The 20,151-nt window shown below is 44.5% G+C and overlaps 1 protein-coding gene across 2 annotated transcripts in view; it reads left to right on the top strand.

The window, feature by feature from the left end:
* The window catches only part of LOC106600087 (rap guanine nucleotide exchange factor 4), a 41,500-nt gene that overhangs the window by 17,935 nt on the left and 3,414 nt on the right, over nucleotides 1-20,151 (top strand). The window contains exons 5-20 of one of the 2 annotated variants that reach the window (XM_045714829.1): nucleotides 7,967-8,039; nucleotides 8,127-8,191; nucleotides 8,838-8,944; nucleotides 14,682-14,803; nucleotides 15,037-15,220; nucleotides 15,345-15,429; nucleotides 15,896-15,956; nucleotides 16,037-16,113; nucleotides 16,476-16,622; nucleotides 17,141-17,321; nucleotides 17,481-17,559; nucleotides 18,474-18,624; nucleotides 18,715-18,803; nucleotides 19,335-19,359; nucleotides 19,458-19,533; nucleotides 19,616-19,762. In XM_045714829.1, coding sequence (XP_045570785.1) covers nucleotides 7,967-8,039; nucleotides 8,127-8,191; nucleotides 8,838-8,944; nucleotides 14,682-14,803; nucleotides 15,037-15,220; nucleotides 15,345-15,429; nucleotides 15,896-15,956; nucleotides 16,037-16,113; nucleotides 16,476-16,622; nucleotides 17,141-17,321; nucleotides 17,481-17,559; nucleotides 18,474-18,624; nucleotides 18,715-18,803; nucleotides 19,335-19,359; nucleotides 19,458-19,533; nucleotides 19,616-19,762 — 1,669 coding nt within the window. Of the gene's footprint in view, nucleotides 1-7,966; nucleotides 8,040-8,126; nucleotides 8,192-8,837; nucleotides 8,945-14,681; nucleotides 14,804-15,036; nucleotides 15,221-15,344; nucleotides 15,430-15,895; nucleotides 15,957-16,036; nucleotides 16,114-16,475; nucleotides 16,623-17,140; nucleotides 17,322-17,480; nucleotides 17,560-18,473; nucleotides 18,625-18,714; nucleotides 18,804-19,334; nucleotides 19,360-19,454; nucleotides 19,534-19,615; nucleotides 19,763-20,151 lie in introns of both variants that reach the window. The other variant, XM_014191432.2, reaches the window with a different exon arrangement.

The following is a 20,151-nucleotide window of genomic DNA, read 5'->3' as shown; positions in this document are numbered from 1 at the left end:
AAACCACAAAAGTGTCTGAAAGCTAGATCTGTCATGACACCTCCCCAGGGCCAGCTCACACTGACTGAGAGTCACACCATTTGACAGATGATACAATAGTATTACTACAGGCGCTCAGGGACATGGCTTTTAACAGACACCACACAGTCACCCCAAAGGGTGTCAACTTCTGTCTTGTGGAATAAGAGGAGGCAGAGGAAAGGTTAGCCATTAACTTAATGATAAATGTAATCATTATTTGATATTTGTTACAGTACTTTTTCAGTGCTGTTTACCTGGTAACATGTTTCTTAGAATTTACACACTAGAATGATAATGGTGCCGGAGGCAAGCAACACTGAAGCATGCATGAGAGCACCAGCTGTTCCGGACAATTGTGCGATCACGCTCTCCGTAGCCGATGTGAGCAAGACCTTTAAACATGTCAAAATTCACAAGGCCACAGGGCCAGATGGTTACCAGGATGTGTACTCAGAGCATGCGCGGACCAACTGGCAAGTGTCTTCATTGACATTTTCAACCTCTCCCTGACCGAGTCTGTAATGCCTACATGTTTCAAGCAGACCACCATAGTCCCTGTGCCCAAGAAAGCGAAGGTAACCTACCTAAATGACTACCACGACACACGTCGGTAGCCATGAAATTCTTTGAAAGGCTGGTCATGGCTCACATCAACACCGTCATCCCGGAAACCCTAGAGCCACTCGAATTTGCATACCACCCCAACAGATCCACAGATCTGCCAAGCTGATCCTGAACATGGGGGCCCCTCAGGGGTGTGTGCTTAGTCCCCTCCTGTACTCCCATTTCACCCACCACCGCATGGCCAAGCACGACTCCAACACGACACAACAGTGGTAGGCCTGATCACTGACAACGATGAGACAGCCTATAGGGAAGAGGTCAGAGACCTGGCAGTGTGGTGCCAGGACAACAACCTCTCTCTCTCTCTCAACGTGAGCAAGACAAAGGAGCTGATCGTGGACTACAGGAAAAGGAGGGCCGAACACGCCCCCATTCACATCGATGGCGCTGTAGTGGAGCGGGTCGAGAGTTTCAAGTTCCTTGGTGTCCACATCACCAACAAACTATCATGGTCCGAACACACCAAGACAGTCGTGAAGCGAGCACGACAATGCCTTTTCCCCCTCGGGAGACTGAAAAGATTTGGCATGTCTCCCCAGATCCTCAAAGTTCTACAGCTGCACCATCGAGAGCATCCTGACCGGTTGCATCACCGCATGGTATGGCAACTGCTCGGCATCCGACCATAAAGCACTACAGAGGGTAGTGCTTACAGCCCAGTACATCACCGGGGCCAAGCTTCCTGCCATCCAGGACCTATATACTAGGCGCTATCAGAGGAAGGCCCAAAAAATGGACAGACTATGGTCATCTGAGTCAAACTGTTCTCTCTGCTACTGCACGGCAAATGGTACCAGAGCGGCAAGTCTAAGACCAAAAGGATCTTTAATAGCTACAACCCCCAAGTCATATGACTGCTGAATAATTAATCAAATGGCCTCCCTTTGTTTTTACACTGCTGCTACTCGCTGTTTATTATCTGCTGTATGCATAGTCACTTTACCCCTTCCTACATGTACAAATTACCTCGAATAACCTGTAACTCACTTGAAGTTGGAAGTTTATATACACCTTAGTCAAATACATTTAAACTCAGTTTTTCACAATTGCTGACATTTAATCCTAGTAAAAATTCCCTGTCTTAGGTCAGTTAGGATCACCACTTTATTTTAAGAATGTGAAATGTCAGAATAATAGTAGAGAGAATGATTTATTTCAGGTTTTATTTATTTTATCACATTCCCAGTGGGTCAGAAGTTTACATGCATTCAATTAGTATTTGGTAGCATTGCCTTTAAATTGTTTAACATGAGTCAAATATTTCAAGTTGCCTTCCACAAGCTTCCCACAATAAGTTGGGTGAATTTTGGCCCATTCCTCCTGACAGAGCTGGTGTAACTGAGTCAGGTTTGTAGGCCTCCTTGCTCTCTCACGTTTTTTTCAGTTTTGCCCACAAATGTTCTATAGGATTGAGGTCAGGGCTTTGTGATGGCCACTCCAATACCTTGACTTTGTTGTCCTTAAGCCATTTTGCCACAACTTTGGAGGTATGCTTGAGGTCGTTGTCCATTTGGAAGAGCCATTTGAGACCAAGCTTTAACTTCCTGACTGATGTCTTGAGATGTTGCTTCAATATATCCACATAATTGTATTTTCTCATGATGCCATCTATTTTGTGAAGTGCACCAGTCCCTCCTGCAGCAAAGCATCCCCACAACATGATGCTGCCACCCACGTGCTTCACGGTTGGGAAGGCGTTCTTCGGCTTGCAAGCCTCCCCATTTTTCCTCCAAACATTGCGATGGTCATTATGGCCAAACAGTTCTATTTTTGTTTAATCAGACCAGAGGACATTTACCCAAAAAGTATGATCTTTGTCCCCATGTGCAGTTGCAAACCGTAGTCTGGCTTTTTTATGGCGGTTTTGGAGCAGTGGCTTCTTCTTTGCTGAGCGTCCTTTCAGGTTATGTCGCTATAGGACTCATTTTACTGTGGATATAGATACTTTTGTACCTGTTTCCTCCAGCATCTTCACAAGGTCTTTTGCTGTTGTTCTGGAATTGATTTACACTTTTCGCACCAAAGTACATTCATCTCCAGGAGACAGAACACATGTCCTTCCTGAGCGGTATGACGGATGCATGGTCCCATGGTGTTTATACTTGCGTACTATTGTTTGTATTGAGGAACGTAGTACCTTCAGGCGTTTGGAAATTGCTCCCAAGGATGAACCAGACTTGTGGAGGTCTACAATTATTTTTCTGAGGTCTTGGCTGATTTCTTTTGATTTTCCCATGATGTCAAGCAAAGAGGCACTGAGCTTGAAGGTAGGCCTTGAAATACATCCACAGGTACACATCCAATTGACGTCAATTAGCCTATCAGAAGCTTCTAAAGCCATGATGTCATTTTCTGGAATTTTCCAAGCTGTTTAAAGGGACAGTCAACATAGTGCATGTAAACTTCTAACCTTCTGGAATTGTGATACAGTGAATTATATGTGAAATAATCTGTCTGTAAACAATTGTTGGAAACATTACTTGTGTCATGCACAAAGTAGATATCCTAACCGACTTGCCAGAGCTATAGTTTGTTAACAAGAAATTTGTGGAGTGGTTGAAAAATTTGTTTTAATGACTCCAACCTAAGTGTATGTAAATTTCCTACTTCAACTGTATATAGCGTTGTTATTGTTGTTTTCTTTTACTTGTTACTTTAGTTTATTAAGTAAACATTTTCTTAACTCTGTTTTATTTTAAACTGCGTTGTTGGTTAAGGGCTTGTAAGTAAGCATTTCATGGTAATGCTACACCTGTTGTATTCGGCGCATGTGACAAATACATTTGATTTGAATGGTCTTTGCATAATAATTACATTATTAACATTTTTGGTTTCTTTGGGATTCTCTGAAACAAATGCTGTCTGTCTATCGTCCTTCCGTCTCTCTCACACACTCGCACTCTCTCTCACACACACACACTCTCCCCCTTTCTCTCGCTCTCTGAAAAGCTGTGATTGTCGTGGCAACCTCTGCTTGGTTGGGCGCTTGGCTCATTTAGAGAGATGCTAAGAACTGGAGCGCTGTTTCAAAGAGGACTGAGCGTGTGTGTGTGAGAGAGGAGACCTCGGGGGTAGTACTGTGTGATGTGGATTACAGGAGCAGAGGGCACCTCTTAGGGGATCTTCCCAGACATAGAGCTTAGAATAGACCCTGGGTGAGTTTACTCGTGTGTGTGTGTGTGTGTGTGTGTGTGTGTGTGTGTGTGTGTGTGTGTGTGTGTGTGTGTGTGTGTGTGTGTGTGTGTGTGTGTGTGTGTGTGTGTGTGTGTGTGTGTGTGTGTGTGTGTGTGTGTGTGTGTGTGTGTGTGTGTGTGTGTGTGTGTGTGTGTGTGCAATTAGATGCTGTTGTTTTTGTTGTTTTGGTGCGATGTGTCATTTGTGTGTGTGTGTCTTATGGTTTTGGTGCAGATGTGATTAATCAGCTGATTGTTGGTTGTGTGTGTGTGCGTGCGTCAGCAGGTTCCTGAATGTTAAAGGACCTCTCTTCCTGTGTGTGTTTTGGCAGACTCCTGAAGGCATGGGCTTGCCTGGTAATGACTTAAGAGACGTTAGAGTTCAGAATGACATAATACTGGAGAATGTTTGTAAGTTTATCCATGTGTGTGTTGAGCAATCAGGCAGGGTTAAGGAAATCAAGCAATCTGCAATATTTGTCTTGAAATATGGATATGAACACAAGAGCGAGTGGGGCTATTATAGGGCTGTTACGGTGACCGTCTTACCTCCGCAACGGCAGTCACGAGTCATGACCGCAGTCAAATTCCACATGACCATTGAGTCACAGTAGCTAGGCTTCTCCAAAACTGTCCTCTGGTGCCGCTGATGGTCATTAGTCCCCAACAAACTTACTAAAAAAAGACAATAACCTAAAACACAAGGCCAAATCTACACTGGAGGTGCTTACGAAGAGTTGCCGAGTTACAGTTTTGACTTAAATCTCTAGCAATGATCAACAACCAATTTGACAGAGCTTGATGAATTTTGAAAAGAACATTGTTGCACAATCCATGTGTGGAAAGCTCTTACAGACTTACCCAGAACGACTAACAGCTGTAATCGCAGCTAAAGGTGCTTCCACACAGTATTGAGTCTGGGGTGTGAATACTTATGTAAATTAGATACTTATGAATTTCTATTTTCAATAAATTTGCTGAGATTTATAAAAACACATTTTCACTTTGTCATTATGTGGTACTGGGTGTTGATGGGTGAGAAATACATGTAATCCGTTTTGAATTCAGGATGTAACACAACAAAATGTGGAATAAGTCCAGGCTATAAAACTTTCTGAAGGCACTGTAACCTCCATTTACTATTCGAGTGCAGTCTACGGATGACATGTTTATTTTTTTTTGTGGGCCATAATATATAAACAATAATTCCACACACATTAGTTGGCCATATGTAAAAACCAGATTAAATTGATAATAGTCTGATGGGTGAGAATATTATCAAGTGTTTGTCAAATTGTGAATGAGAGACTGATTAAGTGTGTGCAGCCTGCGCAATAAACAGAGCAGAGCGCTTTCCTTTCATGAGACTTTTTTTTCCTTCAAATCATCGTTAGTCGCATTATGCATCCTTAGAATGTATTACAAATCAAAACATATAGCATAAGGTTTGTATCACAACTAAAGTTACATTAATAACTCTAAATTAAGCATATAGGAGGACCTGTTTCAAATTATCACTTTGTTAACCGCTCAACACAGAATAGCCGCATGTGCGCACTCTCTCAGAAACAGTTTGGTAAAAATAGCCTTTCTATTTCATCCAGCTATGTTCAATTGTATTCTTCTTACTATAAAATAATATAAAATAATGCCACAGCACTTATAAGCAAATCTTGTCTGCTAAATGAACTAGTGTAGCCCACAGCCATATGGCATAGCCAGATCATGGCCTTACATAAGGACGACTCAGAATATGCTATGCTGTTCTACTGAAATAGGCGGCAACATTTTTCTTCATATCATGTTTGTTTCTTTAGACCTGCCTAAAATAAATAAATAATGTATTTATTGCACATTTTAAAGTGTAGTGGAAGGCCGGAGATGCTAAACGTGTTTTATGTTAATCAACGGGCAATTACCACGAGACCGACAGTTATTTGCATGACAGTTACCGACTGACAAAAATGTATGACGGCCACAGCCCTAGGCGCTAACACACACTTGCTAAACACTCCACTGCACTCTGTTGTCCTTGCTGTACTCATTGACCCTGATTTAGAATACAGCCTCGTGCATGTGTGTTTGTTAGGTCATTTGAGATGTTCCACATGTAAACGGTCCCTAGGTGACAAAGGGCTTTGTTTTGAGGGAAGGTTGTAGGCTGTGTGTGCTGGCGTACGTGCGTGTGCTCGTTCGAAAGGGAATGGGGGATACCTAGTCTTGTATAACTGAATGCCTTCAACCAGAACATGGCTATTTTTGGCATTTTATTTGGATCCCTGTTAGCTGTTGCAGTAGCTACTCTTCCTGGGGTCCACACAAAACATAAAACATGACAAAATACATAACAGTAATAGAAGAGAACAGCAACACAAATGTAAAATAAGAAAAATACAACTTAAGATCCTGTACTGCATACAAATACAACATATTCATATACAGTCTTGAGAATGACACAAATATACATTTTCACAAAGTCTGCTGCCTCAGTTTGTATGATGGCAATTTGCATACACTCCAGAATGTTATGAAGAGTGATCAGATGAATTGCAATTAATTGCAAAGTCCCTCTTTGCCAAGCTAATGAACTGAATCCCCCCCAAAACATGTCCACTGCATTTCAGCCCTGCCACAAAAGGACCAGCTGACATTGGTCAGAGATTCTCTCGTTAACACAAGTGTGAGTGTTGACGAGGACAAGGCTGGAGATCACTCTGTCATGCTGATTGAGTTCGAATAATAGTCTGGAAGCTTCAAAAGGAGGGTGGTGCTTGGAATCATTGTTCTTCCTCTGTCAAACATGGTTATCTGCAAGGAAACACGTGCCATCATCATTGCTTTTGCACAAAAAGGGCTTCACAGGCAAGGATATTGCTGCCAGTAAGATTGCACCTAAATCAACCATTTATCGGATCATCAAGAACTTCAAGGAGAGCGGTTCAATTGTTGTGAAGAAGGCTTCAGAGCGCCCAAGAAAGTCTAGCAAGCGCCAGGACCGTCTCCTAAAGTTGATTCAGCTGCAGGATCGGGGCACCACCAGTACAGAACTTGCTCAGGAATGGCAGCAGGCAGGTGTGAGTGTATCTGCACGCACAGTGAGGCAAAGACTTTTGGAGGATGGCCTGGTGTCAAGAAGGGCAGCAAAGAAGCCACTTCTCTCCAGGAAAAACATCAGGGACAGACTGATATTCTGCAAAAGGTACAGGGATTGGACTGCTGAGGACTGGGGTAAAGTAATTTTCTCTGATGAATCCCCTTTCCGATTGTTTGGGGCATCCTGAAAACAGCTTGTCCGGAGAAGACAAGGTGAGCGCTACCATCAGTCCTGTGTCATGTCAACAGTAAAGCATCCTGAGACCATTCATGTGTGGGGTTACTTCTCAGTCAAGGGAGTGGCTCACTCACAATTTTGCCTAAGAACACAGCCATGATAAAGAATGGTACCAACACATCCTCAGAGAACAACTTCTCCCAACCATCTAGGAACAGTTTGGTGACGAACAATGCCTTTTCCTGCATGATGGAGCACCTTGCCATAAGTCAAAATTGATAACTAAGTGGCTCGGGGAACAAAACATCGATATTTTGGGTCCATGGCCAGGAAACTCCCCAGAGCTTAATCCCATTGAGAACTTGTGGTCAATCCTCAAGAGGCGGGTGGACAAACACAAACCCACAAATTCTGACAAACTCCAAGCATTAATTATGCAAGAATGGGCTGCCATCAGTCAGGATGTGGCCCAGAAGTTAATTGATAGCATGCCAGGGCGGATTGCAGAGGTCTTGAAAAAGAAGGGTCAACACTGCAAATATTGACTCTTTGCATCAACTTAATATAATTGTCAATAAAAGCCTTTGACACTTATGAAATGCTTGTAATTATACTTCAGTATTCCATAGTAACATCTGCCAAAAATATCTAAAGACACTGAAGCAGCAAACTTTGTGGAAATTAATATTTGTGTCATTCTCAACTTTTGGCCACGATTGAACAGCATATACATACACATTTGTTATTGTGAAGGGATGAGGAGTAAGGCACTAGAGCCCTGTTCAGACTAATGGTAATGGAGGGTCAGACAGATGAGGTGTGTGTGTGTGTGTGTTTATCAGTTATGATGACTAATGCTGTGTGCGTTGTGTTGTAGAAGTACCGTCAGTGTATGGCTGGACTTCTGGCCCCTCCATATGGAGCCATGGAGAGTGGATCCAACAATGATCGTGAGTAACTGCGATGCAGTTGACTGTATAGTATAAATATAGCATATATCACCATGGTGATACCTCTGTGTCTCCCTTCTCCCTCAGGGCTGGCAGACAAAGACAGTCTAGGTTCCAATACTCTCAGCCTCATGAACAAGTCTCTCAACAAGGTAAGATGGCCCGTGTCAATGTTATACAGTGACGGTGATATCACTTATCGTGCTCAACTAAACCCAAACTACTGTCTTTTTTAAAATCTGTATACAGTGTAAGACTTTAAGCTGCGGTGTGTGTGTGTGTGTGTGTGTGTGTGTGTGTGTGTGTGTGTGTGTGTGTGTGTGTGTGTGTGTGTGTGTGTGTGTGTGTATTCTAAGAGTATTCACACAACCAAACACGCAGACACACACACCGCTACCTCTGTAGTTATGCTAATGAAAGGTAATTTATGTACACGGAACAAACGGTAGCATCTGCCAAATTATGATGCCCTCTTTTGTAGTTCTGAGCTGTGGCAGAAGTAGCTCTCTGTGTGGGTGTGATTTGGGTTTTTCTCCTCTTTTCTCACCTTTCATTCATGGCTCCACCATCGCAGACAGCAATTGTGTGGTTGCTATGGAAACTGGGAGTGTTACGATAGGTTGGGTGGTTGTGATTCACGTCTTAGCGGGTATATAGTAAATGTGAGGGGGGGGAGGCTTATGTTGCCAGAGGCATGAAATGAAAGCCCCCTGGATTTCTCAGCACATCCTTTAAATGATTAAAACCTGGCGGCTGAGACTCTCACTGATTGTTACTGTTCCTGTGTGACGTCTCTAGGTTCAGTCAGAGAAGCTGCAGCGAGGGGGGAAGGTGATGCGGAACGCCATCCTCTCCAGAGCACCCCACATGATCAGAGACAGGAAGTACCACCTCAAGACATACAGGTGTGGGGTGTGCATGTGTTTCAATGGCGTGCGCTAAAGGTTGGCGGCTGGGTGAGCACGGGCTATTATGAAAGCCAGATTTACTCAAATAAACCTTGATGAAGCCCGAGTTCACCATACAACAGATAGCTCCAACAACCAGAGTAACATAGACTATTAACCGAAATTGACAAAAATGTTCACCAAATGTAAACACCGTTGTAATCAAGATAAACAAGCGATAGCTCTGATGGTGGTATTTCGTATCAGCCGAGAAAATGGCACACTGCTCAGCTCAGCTCAAGCCATAGATCGATGTAGTTTCCACAGTTGCATCTGATAGGCGGCACTAAAAATGACTCAAAATGTCAGTGTCGTCAAAACAATAAATCAAATGCATTTAAAGGGATTCTATTCTCATGAAGTAGCCTCACCCTCAACAGCAGCCTAACCCGTTAAATTGTAAAGGAAAATGCACTTAGGCCTACCTTTTACTTTGAAATAAAGTCCATTCGTCTGGTGAACCTCTCGGTGACAGCGTTGGAGCACAGCAGAACTCCCTATCCGTTACTTGACTTGATTCTGCATTCACACAGCAGGGAAGCCACGCACGTAGAATGGTTATAGTGTAGTTGGTCGCATTCGTCTTGCGGAAGCCAAGGCTCGGGTCTGCGTCGAATGGCGGGAGAAGCCCCTTTCCCACTACGGCCACAAAGCAAAAGTGAATGTAGGGATGTCAAACGTTCAGCCCCTATGGACGCTCTAGTCTAGAGTGCCTGGTTAAATTGTGCTTATGAGCATTTTCATGGTTAAAGTAGGGAGAAACAAATTGAAATGTGTGAGTGTGCTACAATTACTATCATTTATATATTCAAATATTGAATTACTTTGACATATTTAATTATGTGATTACGCTAATTTCCCTATGGTGGACAGAACGTGTTACTACATTACACAAATGTTTTCACCACACAAGAATGACAGGAAATACACATCCTTTTTACCGCAGATTGGTGATGTTAGTATTAGAGTTTATAGTCATCGCGATCTTACAAAATCAATTGCTTAACACCGGTCAATATCTTTGGTTTAGTACAAGTGTTTTTGTCATCCGCGCCAGTCCGTAGTGGGACTTGGAACGTAGCTGTCATTTTCACACCATTGTGGCTAGAATTCATGGATTTGAGGGTTAAGCTGTCATTCAAATGAAAGCCAACCCCCGTCGCTATTTAGAAGTCAGTGTGAGGTGGTGATTCGTTGAAATTATCCAGTCAAAAAAGTGTTGTTTCCTTTTCAGCTTTGGCCATTTACCTAAATAATTTTCTCACAGATACTGTGTAAATTGATAAATGGTGATGACAAGTTGTCATCTATCGACACATGCATTTAGTATACCCAAGTTTATTGAGGTTTTTCTGTTAGAAGACCGCAAAACGGTTATTGCCCCAGTTCCATTGACATGGCTTTCGGACAAGATAGATAGATTCTCCATTCACCGAGTGCCAGTGGTGTAAAGTACTTAAGTAAAAATGCTTTCAAATACTACTTAAGTATTTTTGGCTACTTTTACTTCTACATTCCGAAATAAAATAATGTACTTTTTACTCCATACATTTTCCCTGACACCCAAAAGTACTTGTTACATTTTGACAGTAAAATTATCCAATTCACACACTTATCAAGAGAACATCCCTGGTCATCCCTACTGCATCTGATCTGGCAGACTCACTAAACACAAATGCTTCATTTATAAATTTTGTCTGAGTATTGGAGTGTGACCCTGGCTATCATCAATTTAAAAAATAAATAAAAAATTGTGCCATCTGGTTTGCTTAATATAAGAAATTTGAAATTATTTTCACTTTTGATACTTAAGTACATTTTAGCAATTCCATTTACTTTTCATACTTAAGTATTTTACTTCAGTCATTTTCTTTTAAGGTATCTTTACTTTTACTCAAGTATGACAACTTAGTACTTTTTACATCCCTGCCAAGTGGACAGGACAGTGGAGTCAGGATAATCGAAAGGGGGAGGGGTTTGCCTCTTCATCAACAACAAATCGTGTCTGGCTCTGTTGAGAGATGGTCATCAGAATCAGAGATTATGCTACAGGACTGCTTTGCTAGTGCTGATTGGAATATGTTCATAGGCATAACCACCTACGTCACCAGCTTCATTAGGAAATGCATTGGCGACGTTGTCCCCCACAGTGAAGGTTCGCTTCTTCCCCAATCAAAAATCCCTGGATTAACATTGAGGTTGGCGCTAAACTAAAAGAAAAGGGCTACCCCACACAGGGCAGACAACCCTGAGGCTACGGCTGAGGACAGGAACAAGTACAAGCAGTCTCGCTACGACCTCCGCAGAGTCATCAAACGAGCAAAAGGACAATATAGGAATAAGGCGAAATCATATTACACAGGCATGTGGGAGGGGCTACAGGCAATTACGGATTACAAAGGAAGACCCAGCCGTGATCTGCCCAACGATGCCTCTACCAGACTAACCCAATGCATTTTATGCACACTTCGACAATAACAACATCGTGCCGTGCGTGAGGGCCCCCACCTAACCAGAGGACTGGATGATCTCCCTCACACAAGGCCGCAGGGCCAGACGTTATTCCAGGATGCGGTTCTCAGAGTATGCGCATAATAGCTGGCAGGCATATTCACTGTCCTTTTTCAACCTCTTTTTGTCCCAGTCTTTAATCCCCATATGAGGAATACCAATGTGAGAGTGCTGTTAATTAAATGCAGCTCAATGTTCAACACCATTGTCCCCTCCAAGCTCATCAACAAACGTAAGGACACTGGGACTGAACACCTCCCTCTGCAACTGGATCCAATACTTCCTGATGGACCAACCCCATGTGGTGAGGGTAGGCAACATCAACTCTGCCACGCTGACCCCTGATTTGACTGGATAGTATGTGACAATAGAGATTGCGTCATCTGTGGATCTGTTGCAGCGGTATGCAAATTAGAGTGGGTCTGGGATGATGGTGTTGATGTAGACCATGACCAGCCTTTCAAAGCATTTCATGGATACAGATATAAGTGCTATGGGGTGATAGTCATTCAGACAGGTGATCTTGCCAATCTTGGTCACAGGGACTATGGTGGTCTTCTTAACTTGTAGGTAGGTATTACCTCCCGGGTCATTAAGAGGTTGAAAATGTAATTGAAGACACTTAAGTGCCAGCTGGTACTCATCCTGGTAATCCATCTGGCCCTGCGGCCTTGGGAATGTTAACCTGTTTAAACGTCTTACTCACATCGGCAACGGAGAGTGTGATCACACAGTCACTCGGAACAGCTGGTGCTCTCATGCATGGTTCAGTGTGGCTTGCGCCTTAAGCGAGCGTAGAAGGCATTTAGCTCATCTGGTAGGCTCGCGTCACTGGGCAGCTCGCGGTTGGGTTTTCCTTTGTAATCCGTGTCACGAACCGGCTCAAAGTTTGTAATAAAAGAGAGACAACGTGGAGACAAGGAATAACAAAATATATGTATTAAATAAATTAAACTAAATACAATTAACAATGGTGTGTGTAATCAGTAGTGTAAGTGAGTGTTTGCATGCATACATGTGATAATGCGGGGTGTTGAAAGGTGCCAAAGCAAACAAACAAATGGCCACAAAATTACCACAACAAAATCTATAAAGGTGTCTGCATGGAGAGAGTCTCCTTCATGAATGGGGAAGTGGTGTATTTCTCCTGGGACACACCCGAGCCCAGGTGTCCCATGTTGCTGACGACCCTCCTGGCTCCGCCCACCGGCATCCTAATAAGGAAACAAGAGCAAAGAGAAAGAATACGGCAGACAGAGTGGGAGGGTCATCACATCCGTGATAGTTTAAGGCCGGCTATATCCAACGAGAGTCAAAGCCGTTGTAGTAAAATTCGATCTTAGCCTTGTATTGTCGCTTTGCCTCTTCGATGGTTCGTCGGAGGGCGTAGCAGGATTTCTTATAAGCGTCTGGGGTTTGTGTCCCGCTCCTTGAAAGTGTCAACTCTAGCCTTTAGCTCAGTGTGGATGTTGCCTGTAATCCATGGCTTCTGGTTGGATTATGCATCCATGGCACTTATTAATGAAGCCGGTGACTGATGTGGTAAACTCCTGGACCATATTCCAGTCTGTGCTAGCAAACCAGTTTAGTCTCCGCTTCATCGGACCACTCCCGTATTGAGTGCATCACTGGTACGTCCTATTTGAGTTTTTGCTTGTAAGCAGTAATCCGGAGGATAAGGTTATGGTCAGATTTGCCAAATGGAGGGCAAGGGAGAGCTTTGGAGGCGTCTCAATGTGTGGAGTAAAAGTGATCTAGAGTTTTTTTCCGTCACTTGTTGCACAGGTGACATGCTTGTAGAAATTTGGTAAATCGGATTTCAGTTTCCGTGCGTTAAAATCACCGGCCATTAGGAGCGCCGTCTCTGGGTGAGCATTTTCTTGTTTGCTTATGGAGGTAAATACATACACAACTCAGGCGAGCAGAACCTCGATACTTCTTTAATATTAGAGATTGCGCACCAGCTGTTAAGAAAGAGACACACACCACCCTCCTTACGCCGAAAAATGAGCTAGTTGTATATTATGCATGTCCTTGTTAAGCCAAGTTTCTGAGAAACATAGGGTATTACAGTTCTTCAGGTCCCGTTGATAGGATAGTCTCGGACGGAGCTTGTCCAGTTTGTTCTCCAGTGATTTTATATATTCCCCAATAGAACAGAGGGTAGAGGCGGTTTATTTACTCGTCGCCGCAGTTTCATCAGGGTGCACGTACGTCAGCCTTTATATCGCCGTCTCTTTCTCTTCCGAGTGTCAAGGATTAGGGCCTCGTCCAGGGTAAGCAGTATGTCCTGCGCCGACGACCCATTGAAGTAGAAATCTTCATTAAATCAAGTTTAGCGATCGCTTTTCCGATGTCTTTTCGGTCAAAGAAAACGATAGCGCAAAAAAAGTTAGTCAGCGCAACAACAAAACATTTTTATACCTTCCAGCGCCATTCTGATTCTAGTGGAAACATGGCGCTGCGCTTCGCATATATTATAACAACATTTTGTGCCTTTGTTGTTCGTTTTGGTATTCAGCTGTTTTTTTTTTTTTCTCCGCTTGTTCGCGCACACATAAAAAAATACATGAGGCAAGTTGAAGTTTGGTAGCCGAAGTCTAAGCCTCTTCGTTGGGGATTGGTCAACTGTAGGGGTGGGAACTATGAATGGGATTTTTCAATTAAGTGTTTGTTAGCTCCAGCTGCTTGGCTGGCTAGCTAGACTAGCAGCGTAGGCTTACTCATGCAGAGAAAGCAAGCAAGCCAACTAAACTAAAGACCTGTACAACTTTTTAATCAAACAGCATAATACTAGCATACTCCATTGGCAAAACCGAAGTCAAAGTTTGGTAGCAAGGCCCAGCTAGCTAGCTAGCTATTGTTAACATACAGGGGGTATGCGAGCAAGGCGTGCTCGCATTCTCCCTGTATGTTAACAATAGCTAGCTAGCTAGCTGGGCCTTGCTAGGCGCAAACAGAACCTAGTCTGCAGTCGCCCACCCCCCGGCTTTGGCAAAAAGCGGATGTTTCTGGTTTTCAGGGATACAGTATTTTCAACCAAACTTACATTTCCCCTAAAGAAAACAAAAAAGCAAACGCCTGCTACATTAGGTTAGCAGTGGCCTTAAGAGCTTGTGCACATACATACAGTATGCATGCTTGTGTTACTTTGTCACGCTGTGTGTGTGTGTGTGTCTTGCAGGCAGTGTTGTGTAGGTACAGAGCTGGTAGACTGGCTGGTGCAACAGAGTACCTGTGTACACACTCGCTCTCATGCTGTAGGGATGTGGCAGGCTCTGCTGGAGGAGGGCGTACTGAACCACGGTGAGACTACACTGCCCTCTGCTGGACACAACACTTTCAAAGTTCTTTAACCATTTCAACACATATAGGGAGAATCTCAATTGCATTTCCTCACGTCCTCTCTTCTCGACCTCCTTCTCAAAACCCATTGGATGAAAAGCTTAGAGTTCCCTCCCCTTGGACCTTTTCCAGCTTTCCCACTATGTTGGGTCAGTGATTTACTGACCGTGTGTGTGTGTGCCTCCTTCCCCCAGTGGACCAAGAGCTGGGTTTCCAGGACAAGTACCTGTTCTACCGTTTCCTTGACGACGAGGAGGAGGACACCCCGTTGCCTAGCGAGGAGGAGAAGAGAGAGAGTGAGGAAGAGCTTCCTGAGACCATCCTCTTCCTTGCCCAGATAGGACCTGACGCCCTGCTGCGCATGATCCTCCGCAAACCGTCAGTACCACACACACACACACACACACACACACACACACGCTAAACACTCAAACATGCGTTTGATCTAATAAATTGAATTTGAAATGTAATGTAAATCTCCTCTCTCTTTGTGTCTTTCTAGTCCTGGTCAGAGGACAGGTGACGATCTGGAGATCATCTATGATGAGCTGCTTCACATCAAGGCCTTATCCCACCTCTCCAACACTGTGAGTCTTATCCCACCTCTCCAACACTGTGAGCCTTATCCCACCTCTCCGACACTGTGAGCCTTATCCCACCTCTCCGACACTGTGAGCCTTATCCCACCTCTCCGACACTGTGAGCCTTATCCCACCTCTCCGACACTGTGAGCCTTATCCCACCTCTCCGACACTGTGAGCCTTATCCCACCTCTCCGACACTGTGAGCCTTATCCCACCTCTCCGACACTGTGAGCCTTATCCCACCTCTCCGACACTGTGAGCCTTATCCCACCTCTCCGACACTGTGAGCCTTATCCCACCTCTCCGACACTGTGAGCCTTATCCCACCTCTCCGACACTGTGAGCCTTATCCCACCTCTCCGACACTGTGAGTCTAGACTCTTTTCATTTCGGCAAAGCCATGTTGCTCTGACGAGCTCATAGTAGAAGTCCCAAATGCTAAAATGAACTGTCCTCATCTCGTTTGCAGGTGAAGAGGGAGCTGGCAAGTGTTCTGATATTTGAGTCCCACGCCAAAGCAGGAACCGTGTGTAAGTCCTGCTCTCACGTCCGTACTGTGTGTGTGTGTGTGTTTTAGGGACACACGTTAAGTTGTCTCTTCTCCTTCCAGTGTTTAACCAGGGTGAGGAGGGCACATCCTGGTACATCATCCAGAAGGGCTCTGTCAATGTGGTCATCTACGGCAAGGTAGGACTTGTGTGTGTTCATTTATTTTTGTCTATGGAAATATGTTTCACATGATTTATGGGCCTACACCGGATGATACTTACAAAACTGGTTCTGACCAACAGTAATGGTGTTACATACAACAGCTGGCTTGTATACCCCTAGAGGGACCTGTGCCACAGTTTTGGAAACTCTGACTTTGCTCATCATAAGTCGTCACAGTGAATGACTAGTTTAAGGGTCTCAGATTACACACACACACACACACACACACACACACACACACACACAGTTTGATTGGTCAGAATATTCATTCATGCGAGCACTTCTCTAGCTGTCTGAATTGTCTGTTTTTTTTTTTAACCGTGTGTGTTTCTCACCAGGGTGTGGTGTGTACCCTGCACGAGGGAGATGACTTTGGGAAGCTGGCGCTGGTGACAGACTCTGCTCGAGCTGCCTCCATCGTCCTCAGAGAAGACAACTGTCACTTCCTCCGAGTGGACAAGGAAGACTTCAACAGGATACTCAGGGTAGAGTTTTATACTGTAGCAAATATTTGTTTTTATAAACGAACCCAAGACAGACCACAGCCTGCCGTTTCCAATGGGAGCAAATTCATCATAGTGGGCAGAACAAGAAAGGAAGTGGGCATAGCTAAGCACGAGCTAGCGAGACCCTTGTGGCGTGTTCTATGTGTTTTGCTTACTTCCATTAGGAATAACTAAATGCGCCCTTGCACTCCTTCTAAACAACTAAATGTTTTGAGACTTTGGCAAAGGGTAAAGTCTACATAACTTAGTCCACTTTGTTTGCCGTTTTGGGAACAGAAAACTGTATTGAGATCAAATATTTCATTGATGAGAAAATGAGTCCAATGTCGGCCAAAATCCATCTCGCGCTGTCTTCTCCCGCTGTCGACCACTGGGCTTCCTCTCATCACCATATTTGGTGGTGAGTGGAAATGCCAACTGGATGCTTCAGATTTATCCGTCCGGTGAAACATCTGGCTCGTTGTTCTGTGACTGTACCATACTGTCATTTACTTCAGGATGTGGAGGCGAATACTGTGCGCCTGAAGGAACATGAGCAGGCTGTGCTGGTCCTGGAGAAGAGTCCCAGAGCCTCTACTCTGGGAAACATCAAGTACACTGTGATGTCTGGAACCTCTGAGAAGATCCTGGACCACTTCCTGGAGACCATGAGGATGGACACACACCACGCTGACCCAGGTACACACACACACACCCCTAGCTTCCACACACTGCGAGTTGCCAGGGTTGAGGGACCGGTACTGTATAGGACTGGATGATGGGTTGGTGGATATGAATGAATATCTGTTTTCTAATATTATTCTCTTTCTTCCTCTTTTCTCTTTCCCCCCCTCTCAGATCCTGCGGTAGATGACTTTGTTCTCATGCACTGTGTCTTCATGCCTAACAGCCAGTTCTGCCAACTGCTCATGGCACAATATCCTTTTTCTCCTTCCGACTCTCTTCTCTTTCACTCCGTTCTTCTCTCTCCTCTTGTCTTCTCCTTCTTTCTCTTTCCCTCCCGTTTCTCTTCTTGGCATATTCAGTAGGCTACACATAGGTTACAGTAATGTTATACGTTGCCCTTTTGTCTCGGCGCAGCGGTCTAAGGCGCTGCATCTCAGTGCTTGAGGCGTCACTACAGACACCCTGGTTCGAATCCAGGCTGTGATTGGGAGTCCCGTAGGGCGGCGCACAATTGGCCCAGCGTCGTCTGGGTTTGGCTGGTGTAGGTAGTCATTGTAAATAAGAATTTGTTCTTAACTGACTTGCGTGGTTAAATAAACATTTATTTAAAGTATACAAAACATTAAGACATGACAAACTGACCAGGTGAATCCAAGTAAAAGCTATGATCCCTTATTGATGTCGCTTGTTAAATCCACTTCAATCAGTGAAGGTGAAGGGGAGGAGACGGGTTAATGAAGGACTTTTAAGCTTTGAGACAATTCAGACATGGATTGTGTATTTGTGCCATTCAGAGGGTGAATGGTAATGCCAAAAAATGTAAGTGCCTTTGAACAGGGTAGTAGGTACCAGGTGCACCGGTTTGTGTCAAGAACTGCAACGCTGCTGGGTTTTTCACGCTCAACAGTTTCCTGTCTGTATCAAGAATGGTCCACCACCCTATAGACATCCAGCCAACTTGACACAGCTGTGGCAAGCATTGGAGTCAACACGGCTAGCATCCCTGTGGAACGCTTTCAGCACCTTGTAGCGTCCATGCCCCTGAAGAATTGAGGCTGTTCTGAGGGCAAAGGGAGGGGGGGGTGCAACTCAATATTAGGAAGGTGTTTCTAATGTTTGGGTACGCTCAGTGTAGTTGTGTTACGTCTTTAACCCTGTGTGTACCTACCATGCGGTGGCTCCCCCGGGTTCGGAGCAGGAGAGGTTGGAATACGCCGTGACCTCTAAAAGAAGAGTCCTCAATCTGGCCCTACGCTGGGCTGCAGTACACACACACCATCTACAGGAGGAGCAAGCAGCACTCACATTCCTGGAGGTACACACACACCCAAACACACACCCAAACACACACACACACACACACACACACCTGACAAGTTGTTTAAGCATGTGTTTCTCTCTGTAGGAGCTGTATGGGAGTGTGTCCAGTGACTCACGGATCCTCAGACCTCTGAAAGACTTTGTACCCGACTTGGAGAAGGTCGTCAAACTACAGTATGTAAACCCTGACCTCTAACCCCCCCCACCGTGACCTTCAACCCCAAACCTTGGTTGTTTAGCAACAAAACCGAAGCATGCGTAACTATGGGGCAAAACAGACGGGGTTGGCTTAGATTGTTGACAACATGTCAACTATATTTAGTCTCCAAATGTTTATTGAAAACATAAATAGATTTTCACAATGTGCACGTGTTGTCTCTCAAATACATCGTTACAGTTGTTGGTTAGCTAGCTAGCGAATTTGAGCCATGTTAGCATTGACGTGAAATCAGTCAAAACACCTCAAAACAAGACATGTATCAAGAACGAGATGAAACTATCGGAAATGAGTCACTTCCGATTCCCCACGTGGCGGCAGCTTGTCATTGTTGCCAGCTACGGTGTCTGGCCATCCAGAATCACCACAACACACAGATTCCTGCCCCATTGACGCGTGCGCTTCGTTTTTGTGACGTCAGCTAACCCATCCATATCAAGACAATGCATTAATACATACTCGTCTGTTCTCTTGTTTCTGTTCTTCAGTTCAGAAGAGGCCAAATTGAAAAAGGTACACACAGACTATGTTTGCCGGTGGTGTCTGTGTGTGTGTCTGTAAAAGTGTGTGATGTGTATTTTCTTTTTCATCTCTGTGGCCCGTTTCAGCAGAAGGTCCTTCTTAGAGAGTTCAGCAACGGAGACGAGAGACTAGCGCAGAAACAACCCATCAGGAACTGCGACGAAAGTGAGTGTGTTTGTGTAAAAGTGTGTCTTTCTGCACCTTTTTATTAAAAACATGTTAAAAACGTGTGTGTGTGTGTGTGTAGTCCTGTTGAAGGTGTACTGCAGTGATCATACCTACACCACCATCCGGGTTGCCGTGGCAGCCACAGGGAGAGAGGTGACCAGTGCTGTGGCTGACAAACTGGCCTCAAACGATGACCTACTATTGGTCCACCTCAGCTCCGCAGGCGGTGAGGAGCCAATCACATCTAACGTCGTTCATAGTGAACCAAAATATAAACGCAACATGCAACAATTTCAGTGATTTGAAAGGAAATCAGGAAATCAGTCAATTGAAATAAATTCATTAGGCACTTATCTATGGATTTCACATGACTGGGCAGGGGTGCAGCCATAGGTGAGCCTGGGAGGGTATCGGCCCACCCACTTAGGAGCCAGGCCCAGCCAATCAGAAAACAAATCCCCACAAAACGGCTTTATTACAGACAGAAATACTCAGACAATTCCACAGGTGAAGAAGCCAGATGTGGAGGTCCTGGGCTGGCATGGTTACACCTGGTCTGCGGTTGTGAGGCAGGTTCGACATACTGCCAAATTCTCTAAAACGACGTTGGAGGCA

This window comes from Salmo salar, chromosome ssa03 (assembly GCF_905237065.1).
Source record: "Salmo salar chromosome ssa03, Ssal_v3.1, whole genome shotgun sequence".
Classification (NCBI taxonomy): Eukaryota; Metazoa; Chordata; class Actinopteri; order Salmoniformes; family Salmonidae; genus Salmo; species Salmo salar.
Note: the sequence above shows the minus strand (reverse complement) of the source record. Positions and strands in the feature narration are given on the sequence as shown.